Source organism: Neopsephotus bourkii, unplaced genomic scaffold, assembly GCF_033783945.1.
Source record: "Neopsephotus bourkii isolate Nb327-2 ecotype Australia unplaced genomic scaffold, CSIRO-AGI_Nbou_v1 NB_887, whole genome shotgun sequence".
NCBI classification, from domain to species: domain Eukaryota; kingdom Metazoa; phylum Chordata; class Aves; order Psittaciformes; family Psittacidae; genus Neopsephotus; species Neopsephotus bourkii.
Genome location: NW_026901381.1, coordinates 3,652,096 through 3,663,695, shown reverse-complemented (window position 1 = coordinate 3,663,695; position 11,600 = coordinate 3,652,096). Strand labels below are relative to the sequence as shown.

The 11,600-nt window shown below is 47.7% G+C and overlaps 1 protein-coding gene across 5 annotated transcripts in view; it reads right to left on the bottom strand.

Moving 5' to 3' along the window:
* Positions 1-48: 48 nt before the first annotated feature.
* Positions 49-11,600, bottom strand: part of LOC133214417 (high mobility group protein HMGI-C-like) — a 130,490-nt gene continuing 118,938 nt past the window's right edge. For 4 of the 5 annotated variants that reach the window (XM_061357309.1, XM_061357312.1, XM_061357311.1 and 1 more), the window contains 5 exons: positions 7,567-7,777; positions 6,915-7,001; positions 6,396-6,443; positions 3,520-3,610; positions 49-593 (listed from right to left, as the gene is read on the bottom strand). In XM_061357309.1, the coding sequence (XP_061213293.1) occupies positions 508-593; positions 3,520-3,610; positions 6,396-6,443; positions 6,915-7,001; positions 7,567-7,656 (402 nt within the window). In that variant the 5' untranslated portion in view covers positions 7,657-7,777 and the 3' untranslated portion in view covers positions 49-507. The remainder of the gene's footprint in view (positions 594-3,519; positions 3,611-6,395; positions 6,444-6,914; positions 7,002-7,566; positions 7,778-11,600) is intronic. The other variant, XM_061357313.1, reaches the window with a different exon arrangement.

Here is an 11,600-nt window from a genome sequence, read left to right as displayed (position 1 = left end):
TGACCACTACAGCAACAGCATTAAGCAAGCTGGAAATGCCATGAGGACACAAAACCTGTCTTTCAGATGCAAACCCTATACACAACTGTGTAAAACTTAGCTCTTGGGACTGCTCCATCAATCCACCCAAGGTGGTATGATACAGAAGTTCAGCAATTAGCTGTGTAAATAGATTTCCATTACTGTATCTGCATTACTGAGTCAATGCCATGTTTCTGTTCAACTCTTGCTGTCCATAGCAGGGTAAGGCACCATGTTATCCAAGTGTTTTTAAGAAAGATTAATATACCTACAAAAGATACATACAAACTGTGAAAGGCATCTCTCCAACAAGGCATTTGCCATTCTTCCCCTGAGTCCCTGTTTGGATGTCTGAGGTAAGGCAGCAGACAACAGGAGAGAAAGCTTGGCCAAAGTTATCACAAAGGAAAAATCTGAAATAGGACATTGAAACTCATGTTTGCTTCCCAGTCCTCTGGCTTTAGCAAGGTGTGGACAGGTGGAATACTACTGATCTGTGGCAGGGATGCTACCCAGAGATCTCCTACGATCAGGAGTTTTGTCGGGCCTGGAACCATCTTTTCCAGTGATGCCTACAAGGAAAGATCATGGGAGAGAGAAGGTTAGAGCTCCGGCACCAGGAGCCTACCTGCCCAAATGCCCCATTAGTGAGTCACTGGCAAGGTTAAAAAGTGGCAAGGACCCACTCCCAAACAACCAAAGATCTTAACAACGTTCCTATTCTTGTACCAGCTCCAGGCTAAAACCTGACAGGATGGCTTCCCTGGCAGCAGGCCTCAGCATGAGGCTACTCTTGACAGCCCATAAGTTACACTCCGTGTGAAATTCCCTGGCCTCTGCTACACAAGCATCTGCTGCGAGCAGTTATGTATTCCTAAGTGGAACTCTCAATCCACCAAAGTACCAGAAGTGCCCAATGTCATAAACACCAGGGAAGCAGATGCACGGGGGGGTCTGAAAATAGCGAGTGAAGGACATTTCTGGCTACACAGGCTTGCTCTGATCTGCAGCTTGCCCCTTACTTGCAGGAAAGCTGAGGTGGCCACTGGGAAGTGATCCAGAGGGAACAAAGTGAGACAAAGGAGTTTGCAGCTGCCCCATCACTCAGTGTACTTGAGAAGGAAAGGAACACAGAAAGGAGCATGATCCTGAAGCTGCTTCTGGCTTTAGGCTGACCCTTGGAGACTTTGCCCTAAAGCAAACTCTTTCCTTCTCACACCCATACTTCCTTAGCCAAGCAAAGTTACTGAAAGAAACCAAGGCTGCTTTTGTGGCTTAAGAGCCTAGAGTCACCATAACCAGTACCTTGGGAAAACCAGGGCAGGCTCTCTAGGTAAAGGCCATGGGAAAACATCAGCCAGCTTTAGAGCAGCTGTCTGCCCCATGGCAGGCAAGTCCTGCATATTTCCAGTTCAGCTCTTCCTGTGTCTTCATTTTCCCCATAACCGACTGATGGGGAAGCAGGGAGTCAGTCAGGGTTTATTTCAGCAATTCTTTCTTAATGCTGCAGACATACAACCCAGGGCAGAACTCCTTCTCAAGGCTGTACAGCTTACAAGCTTCAGAACAAGCAAGCGTCTGTATCCTCCCATGCCCTCACTCTAGCACAGCACCTCAAAAATCCTCACCTGAAAGGAAAAGTCAAATTAACCAACCCCACAATGACCAAAAGCTCTGTCTGTGCCTATAGCAAAAGATTAATATATAATTACAGACTCCTTGCTAACAAATCTCAGAGCAGTAGCCTCCTGCACGAGTAGCACAAAAGCGTGCAGGCATGTAATACCTTGCAAACAAGCCACAAGCTCTGTAGTTTCCAGTAAGTCAGAACACTAAGTTTCCCCTTTCCCTTTTTACTCAGAAGTTTCTAAGACAGGATTATCACTCACTCCACCTCAAGCTCCTGAGCAAATAACTGTTATGAAGTCTTCCAGAGGACTGCCAGGTTTCATTCTGTACATGCTTATCCCCCCTGACATCCTGGCTGTGTTCTTTCCTTACAGATGTGCACACCTTCCCCAGCAGTACCCCCCTGCTCCATCCCTGGCACTAAGCGTGCAGACACACAGTGGTTTGGGCTGTGGTACCATGTGCCTCACTGCTGTCTCCCACTGACCGCAGCATCCGCTTATCCTGTCACATCTGGTTCTACCTCACTGCAACAGAAGGGAAACATATTCCTCATGTCACCGCTCTCAGTCCCACTCACACTGAAAGGAAGAAGAAAGTCCCCACATGTGGTTTTGGGTGATGCTCAAGAGCAGTACTGAAAGGCAGGGACAGGGCCGGAGGTGAGCTCATCACCCGTGAGCCTGCGGCTGTGCCGATGTCATCTCACAACTCAGTGGCAGGAAATGATACGGGAGCAGGAGCCCGAGAGGAAACTTGAGTTGAGCAGCTGAGGTTAACTGCTCTGGCATTGCATCATGTGGCTTTTCCAGGGACCTTCTAAGAACCTGAGGTTGGGTTTGGGTGCTCAGTGTCAGTTAGCTCGCTTCACACGCCACGCTCAACAGTGCTAACGGCCAAGGGATGAGGGAGCAGCTGTTCTGCATGGCAGAACAAAGCAACATCTGCCTCTCCTGGGTTGCTGGCCCCTTCCCCCTCAAGGGAAAGGATATAATGAATAGCTTCCTCTGATGCCCACTGAAGGTAGGACTCAGCTGCACGCAAATTTTCCCTGCATCTACCACAGAAAAAGCCCTGAATGGATGGGCTGGACTTGGATTTGCACTTCCCTAGGGTTTTAGCGAGGCTGGGGCTCTGGGTGGTACAGCTCTAAGTTTTCACAACTCCAGCCCTGGCAGTGTTCAAGGCCAGGTTGGACATGATTTAGTGTGAGGTGTCCCTGCCCATGGAAGGGGTTGGAAGTAGATGATGCTAAGGTCCCTTCCAACCTAAACCATTCTATGATTCTACAATAAGTTATCTGACCAACCCATCTCAAAGCAGCTTAGGTAACTTTGCAGCCCTATATAGAAACTTGCCAGTGCTACTGATATTAGTGGGAAGATGCTAGTGCAGATAGCACTGCCCTGAGTACAAGCCAGGAAGGAGAGAACAAGACTACCATGGAGTTAATCCAGAATACCAGGATGTTCCCCATGTCAAGGGATTGTAATTTTTTTAACTTGGGTAAGGTTCAGACATTCATGGTAGGCTATTTTCATTTCCTACATAACACAGCCAGACAATTTTGCTGAACCTTACCTATAAGAGTGACCAGAACCTCAGACACAGGACTTCCTGGAAAGATGTAGATACTCTTCCCATCCCTCTTTTCTGCCTCCACTTCTGTTGAAGTAGCCACAACTGAATCAAGATGGAAGGAATGTGCTACCCCTCCTGTTAGAATGGGCCTGGAAGCCTTCCAAATTCTCTTCTGTTTTAAAAGTTACCAGAATGACTGCAACCAGTGCTAAAGCTTTGGGTTTGCTAGTGTGGTTTCCCAGGAGCATGCTGCACAGTTTAGCCTTGTGTAATGATCTAACTACAAACCTTGTGTGGCTGGTGCCGAGTTTGAATTCAAGTCACTGCTTCCCTGAGGATTTCCTTCCTGAGATGCTTCTCCTTTGGCCACTGGTTGAGGCTACAAAGAAAAACACCGAAAACAGAGAACCCCCCCCAGATAAAATTAGGTATCAAAAGACAAAATTGCAAAGACATAAAGTAGGTGGAAAGCAAAAAAGCCTTTGATAGGCTTAAATAGGACGGCACAGCCGTGAGAGAGTGTCCATTTGCCACCGCTTCCTATATCCAACCACAGGCAAGAGCAAGCGCCAGTGTGTCCACACTCATTCATGAGCATCTCTGAATGCTCTCAGAATCCATCATGCCAGTCTCAGAGACAAACAGCCCCACGCTTTGGGAAACACCTCCTCATTACGCAGCCATGGAGAAAGATTTGCATCCTTGAGAATACCTTCTATAGCTCAGGATATTTTCCTGTCCTTAACAACTAAACACTGCCCATCAGCAACTAAAACAAAACGCCTGCTCTGTTTCTCCTGCTTTGGTTTTACCCCAAACCACTCCTCAGCCATTCAATTCATTTTGAACGGATACATCACTAACCCATGTGAGAATGAGCTGTAAAGAAAAAGCAGCCGGTGTACAAAGAGGTTTCAACTCAATGAATTGGCACAAAGCAAAGATTTCTTTAAGCTTTTCTTACAAATGACTCTGCAGCTCATTGTTTAGAGTAACAAACACCCCAACTTCCAGCTCTGGCACACATCTGAATTACTTTAACCCCAACCTAACCCTAGAACTGCAGCTACTACACCCTCTTACAGAAGAGAATGGCCAAACAGTCTTTTCCAGCCTCACTTGTAGCTTGCTATAGATGAGATGGCTATAAAGTATTTCTAGCATGCTACAGGTGTTTACAGATTGGGCAAATCCCTGAGCACCTTGATCCAATTAGGCCTGCATTGAGCTGTGGTTTGAACTCCAGGATCTCCAGTGGGCCCTTCCAACCTGAATGGTTCTAAGCAAGTAAAAAGCAGCAGTATAGGTACACACACAGGTGAGGGGCACCAGACATTTGGTATCACTTTAGTAGATCCTGGGAGCTATGAGGATGCCCCAAACCATTGCCTTGCTGCTTTGTGTGGCATAAATGTCTCAAGGAAGTGCCACCTGAATTTATAAGGAAGTGTTTTAATGAGATCGTTGTAACAGAAAAATAACTTCCATGGAAAACATTATTTTTTCAAATTGCACTTTACCACCACCAACAACAAAAAAGAGAATATAGGACAGAAAACTATCCCAGCTGGCTTGATTTCAGATGTTAGCTTCTGACAGCACCCCTATGAGTGTTTGTGCCCCCAAAGATGTCAGCAAGTTCTCAGCACTGCCTGGCTGCCCCTATTTCCTTTGCCACTGCAGGAGCCTGTCCCCAGTAGGGAAGAGGGGTCTCTCTCTGCATCTGTGTCAAGCACACCAAACGGCTACAAGGCAGGGCTGAAGCCATCTCTTCTGTCACGGTTACTGTCAGTTTAACCACAAAACAGCCCTACCAGCAGGTGTTCTATAAACTGTCCTTTGCCCTGGAACCCTCTCTCAGCTTTGTTCTGCATAGGATCCTCAGCTTTATATAGGATGTACTTCTTTCGGCTTTCTTGAACACCGTCCTTTATTCCTGCCCTTCTAGGCCCTCCTGCTTCACTTTGAGATTCGCCAGCCCATGAACAACACCAGCAGAACTCACTGGTAAGATATTTTGGTCTCCAAGACACAGCAATTTCTGCTTCCAATGCTTTTCCACAGAGCTTAATGATCTCAATTTGCAAAGCTGGTTGCTTTAAGTACCGGTAACATACCAGAATTCCTTACACAGCGTATTTAAACAGGCTTAGGAAAAGCAATGGCCTTTAGTAAAAGCTAGGTGCTGAACTAGATTGTGACCTTCTTCTCTGGATTTCAAATGAAACGGCAATTGGACAGGTTTATGGAGGAGATCTCGTCTGGGAGGTTCAGTTCTGCACTGGGTTTGCAGACAGATTCCCTCCACCACTACCCAATAAATAGTTGTATGCCAAGGTCACTGCCACTTCAGAAAAGCCTTTGAATCTCTCCCACATCCTAGAACATCCTCCCTGGTGAAGATTTCCTTCCAAGTCTCCTATGTAGCCCTCTCAGACTGCTCTATCCCTGCTGAACCAGTGTCTCCTTTCATCACAAGCACTCCTGTGGCACTGCAGCTGTAGAACAAACCCGGGTTTGGTCTGGAACGTTTTGTGGTCACAGATACACACCAAATAACGGTTTGTGGCTGTTGTGGGGTTTTTAATCACTCCTAATAATAGAGAACAGGACATGAATTGTGCACAGGACTGAATATCCTTATTGATTAAAAGCTTTAATCTTTTTCACGCCTGAAGTGTTCTATCTTCATTTATTGATTCTTACTAAGCCTTTGTCTGCTGCATGAAAGAGCCTCCTGCTGGCAGGACTCAAAGTTTCATCTCAACAAATTTCTTTACTTGATTTTAAGCTTCTCCTTTTGAGACAAGCTGACACGCTAAGCTATCCCTTCAGTCTTTCAAGACCCCTGGGAAGACAACCCCTCTGCCCAAGAAAGGATGGAATCTCTGGTCTGACATTCCAAGCCTGGGAAAGAGCTGTGGAAGACTAATACATCTTTAGTTAAGTACAGCAGCTCTCTTGGGCTCTCGCAGTTCTTCAGGAGCTGAATCTGAGGGACACTAGAAAGGCAGTCAGAGCTTCCCTGATGTGTAAGGTTTCCAGGCCAGCTCAGCTGAAAGAATGTCATTGTAGATAGAGAGCTTGAGAAGAGCAAACACAACTGAAAGTCCCCCTAGGGCCTGTGATTGGAGGAGAAGAAGAGGACTAAACCCTGTACTCACCCACTTGCGGGGCCTCCCTCTTGGCCTTTTCCCAGCAGAAGGTTCTACCTTTATTAAAAGCAAAGGGAGAAAAAAAACCCTATTTTCAGCTCTCATATTTCCTGGGAACGGTGACTAATAAATACACTGAACCTGGCCAAGGGGACATTTGTGTCAAGTCCTTGCCAGACAAGCAGCAGAAAACACAAAAGCTGGGGACAGAGGACAGCTGAGGAGGAAGCGCCTGCCAGGCTATGCTGGTTGTGATTATTCAGCAGCAGGGGAAGAGAAATGCTAGAAGGAAGCTGCTGAACAGGCAGGGGCAGCACAGGGAGGCTGGGAGGTGAGTTAAGACTCACAAACCCCACAATAACTGGTTTGTCCACAGTGGCAATTAAAGCTGAGCTGAATTAGGGACAACTTCACTGCCTCTGTTTAAGCTAAGAGGAACCTCCTTGCTTGTACCTCTAACAGTGCTTCAAGGAAGCAACAGCCAGCTTCACTGTCCCCCATTAAAGAAAATGAGCCATTTACTCTTACCACTTTTTCAGATACAGTAGTCACTTTCTTGCTTCCTTTCGGCCTTCCTCGTGGTTTTTTCACTGGCAATGGTCCTACAGCCCCCTCCTGGGGTAGGAGGAGAAAAATCATTTCAGCAGGATGATCCCTAGAACAACTCAGAGCTTCTCATTTTAATGTGTGTTAGACTGTCTTAAACCAGTAATAGCACCCAGACCACTAAATACCTGGTTGCCTCTGCTTTTCCAGCACTAGAAGATGGCCAGCAATATCCCTACCCCTTTGTCTTTTGGGCTGGGGAAACAAGTTCCCAGACTCTGACCATTGTGCCTGGAATAGGGAGAGAAAAGGTGTTGGCCTTCCCTGCTGTACTTAATGCCTGCTGCAGAAACAGAGGGTGATGACACACAAAAGCCTCCAGACTGCAAGAAAGATCTAGCTAGCTCCTCTCATCCCATTTCCTGGCCTTGACACATTAGAAGCGGCTCTGAAGCCTGGGGCTGAGATGCCCCAGGAAGCACTGCTTCTTTCCTGAACAGCAATAACATGTACCACAGAACACATCAGCTTCCCTTCTCTTTGCTAGCAAGCTGCTTCTCAGGGCCGCCTGCAAACCCTATCAGGCTGATGACATAGCATCCTCAGGCAGCCTCTTAGGATGATGTGCCCTCACCTGTGGCTGCTTCTTTGGTCTTCCCCTCTTTCTCTTCAGGCCCTCAGTCAGGGTAGATGAGCCAGGGTTCACGGGCCCCTTGTTGCTCATGTTGGCACTTCCCACAGTTTCCAGGTGGTAATCCAACAGGCTATTTTTCCATGGACAGGAATGAAAACTTGTCTCCTCTTTCTTTCCCTATGTTGCTATGGATTCTCCTCTAGCTGTAAGGCTGAAAAGGTGAAAGAGAATCAGGCATGACAGCTTGCTATTGTTTTTATCAGCTGGAAGAGTCTGGGACAGAGCACGCATTTAGAAGCATAACTATGCTTTATAAACCTTGACATTGTCTTTCATAGCCTGTTCCTCAGCTTTCTGAGGCTGTTTGCCAAAGGAGCTGAGCATGTCAGTGCCTGCATCTACCTTTGCCCCCCTGTTGGCCAGTTCCATCTGAACTCCCCATGTCTTCAGCTCTCTGAACTCCTCTCTTTGTAGGCTTCCTTTGCCTGAGGAGGAAGGAGGTGGGAAATGAAGTGCTGGTGCTGAGTTATAAAATGCCCCATTCAAGTGTGAAGCTTCATTTGGAGCTCCTGTACCATCAGATACCACACCTAATTCTGAGACCCAAATGCACAGCAAAGAGAGCCTTGTATCAGGATGCTTGAAAGAGCAAGTACTGGGGAACAAAATCTTTAAGAGGTGAATTTGTCTCAAAGAGAAACTCCTCAAGAGTTTGTTCCTCATCAGTGATTGAGCAGCTGCCATCTGGGGAGATGGCCTGACCCCATTTCAGAGCCCTCAGCCTCTGGTCCTACACAAGGCTCATGGTTTCCTACAGGACAAGTCACCCAAACTTGGGTATTGCTGGATCCTGAGCACTGGTTTGCCCACTGGAAGTTTGTATCAGCAGACTTGCCAGTCTTTCCCATCCCCAAGCTCAGCTTGGTGCCTGCTGTGGCTGGAATGAGCCCTGATCTGAGTTGACTGCTCTAAGAAATAACCAAGATCATAAGATGTTCAGGGAACAGAGGAAGCCAATGACTTTCCTTGCTTCTGCTTAAGGTTTCTCCTTTGGTGTGGAAGGTGGCAGCCTGACTGTGAGCTTTTACATCCCCCTCATTTCCAAAGCAGGAAGAGGAGGGAAGAGACCTTGACCATGGCTCAGCTGGCAGCTGAATCCCAGGCACTATAAGAGAGGTGGGGTCATTGGTCTTGCTGCATGTGAGGTAAACCTTAGCCAAGGATCCGAGGTCAGCTCCCAGGCTGCTGATCCCCTTGAAAATAGCACCTGCAGCCACCCCAGCTCTTGGCCTTTCTTTCCTTCCCGCACAGCAGGAGGGGCTCAAGAAGATGAGAGGGGCTGAGGAGCCTGCCTGGCCAAAGGCCAGCAGTGCAGGCTGAATCCTCTTCCGTCAGTAACTCTTGCCACAGAATAAATAGATGAGAATAGCGTGGCTGGGAAAGCAACATCACTGTTTGCTTATGGAAGCAGGAGTATATGGAGAAACAATGCATTTCTACCTTCTGTACATTGCCTTCTTCTCATCTAGACACTACAGGTGTAGTCAGCCCTGCCGTTAGAAGCTCTTCTACCTCCACCTGAGAAATGGCTTCTGCAGCTCTTTGCTCACTGGTTAGATGGATGGTAACAACAGCGTGCTTAAACAGCTCTTTGTCCCGTGAGCCTCCAGTGCTGCTGCGTCCCCAGGTCCCTCTGGCAGGCTCCACCTGAGGCAATGAAGGCACTATTGCAAGCAAGAGCACAGCTGCACCATGCAGAAGAGTGTCACTGTTTCTCTAAAGGAATGCCGGAGGGCAGGAGCTGGGTTCAGTTCTAGCTCATGCACGAGAACCCTACCTACTGACCTCCCTGGATGTGTCTTTGCGCACACTGTCGGGACCCAGCTCACAGGTGCTGCTGCACACTCGGCTCTTCTATCAAAGCCTCTGCTCAGAGGTTGATGCAAAGAGCAGAGCTCAGGTCTGTGAATTCAGCCTGCAGCTGGCGGGCAGACAGTTAGGAAAAAACCCTTTCTTTGTACTTGCAAGCCACGCACAGTTGCCACCAAGTCCCTGAGAGACAAACATGAAACACGTCTGCAGTCTCTTTCAGAGAAGAGCTCTGCTTTTAGAAACTATTCCCCGAGCTTTGTGGTTTGATCAGATGTTCAAGTTCCAAAGATGAGAGGGCTTTAACTGAGATAATAGAATCACAGAATAGTTTGGGTTGGAAGGGACCTTAAAGATCATCTACTTCCAACTCCAACAGGTATCCTGCCCCCTGGTCCAGCTACTGTTTTCTGTGTCTGCATTTACTGGTCAGAACTGGGGCTCAAACAGGCTGGGGCTGGCATCTGGAGCTGGCTGAGGCTTGAGGCAGCCACTGATAAACACGGACCCTGGACTGCCTGAGGAGCAGAGAAGCTTTAGCACCTCTTCCTAAAGGTAGGACTATTCCAGCTCTGGCTGCTGCTGCACACATCTGCTGCTGGATCAGCCCAGAGTGCCACAAAGGTGGCTTGAAGCCTCCTGAGCCTGAACCTCCCCTCAGCTCCCAGTGGAGAGGGAACAGACATTGCCATAGGAATGGAGATATGTCAAAGTGCTGTCCAAGCCAGGTCCCTGAGAAGAGATTAAGGCTGCTTTGGCACAGCTTCTCCCTATGGATCACAGTAATGTGAAAGCAGGGTTCAGCGCTTCTTGGAATTAAGATCCCAATGCTAGTACAGGGAAAACAGTTATGGAGAAAATATAAACACATCCTTGAAAGGTATCATACCTGCATATTTTTCCATGGTGATGGCTGAAGCAGAGGGAATGGGATGAATGATGCGCTACAGCAAGTACTGTCAAAGGTAACAGCTGATGTGATTGTATCTGGGGGAGGCTGTGCAGACAGGAGGGCTGAGTGAAGTGTTTGTATTTCCTTTTCCAGTCTCAGATTGCACTGTTTGCTTGGTCACCTCAGGCTGGACACACAGAACCTGAGAATGTCACTGGCAGATGCAGCAAGAAAACCTCCAGCCTTCACTCCATATCCTAAGAAAACTCATCCACTGAAGGCATTGCTCTTAGTGAAGCTGCCTCTCTCATGGGCTCACTGTAAGTGAAACCCACATTAAATCCAAATCATGCATCACAGCACAGAGAATTCATTTCCCCCCAGGTGCAAACAAAGTCAGTTCTTGCACAACAATTGTTTTCCAAATCTTGGTACACTGGTACACTCTACACTGCCTTTCTATCTGGCAAGCTCCCACCAGCCAGGACTGCAGAGAAATGCACAGACTGCCAGGGGATAGCAGTGACTTCGTACAGCTGTCTTCCACCTTCCCATCGCCAAGCACATGCTTCTTGAAGCCTGGTGCAGAGAGGAAAAAAAGCCACAAGCAAAGCTATACAAGCATCACTCCTTGGGGCTTTTGTAAGCTTTATATGACTCAATGTAAGACACATACAAAGCAAAAGCACTCGCTGCAATTCTACTTCAAATTTCTCAGCAATAGTTTTTATATATATATAAAACCCAATCAATATGGAGTACCGGGGTTACTGCACTCCCTGCTGGGAGTGGAGCCAGCAGGGCTTAATACCAGTCCCATACACTATCCACAAGGGCACAAGACCTAAAAACCTGTCCCATGCTTGTGGGCCTTAGATCACCTTTATGGGAGCCACATGTAAAGCTTTGCAAATGATGTAGACATGTGAATACCATGGTTTTGGGAGAGACATCACCTAAACCGAAGCACCTCCTGTCCCAGAAGCACTCAGGCTCCCAGCAGAGGACAGGGGATTCTCACAAGCACATTACACCTGACTTAGGTGCTAAGCTGTACAAAGCCAGTTCTTCCACCACACCTAATTCCCAGGGAATAAAAGCTCCTCCTGGGACAGTGTAGCTGTAGTTTGACACAGGGTGTTAGATAGTCTTCATGAGGGACTTTTCCCTTCCCACAGACTACAGCGGAAGCCTCGGGGCCAGCTTACTGACTTGGCCAGGTAAACAGCAGAACCCTGTCCTGTTTCCTCAGGGTGCTTAAATTTGATGCTAT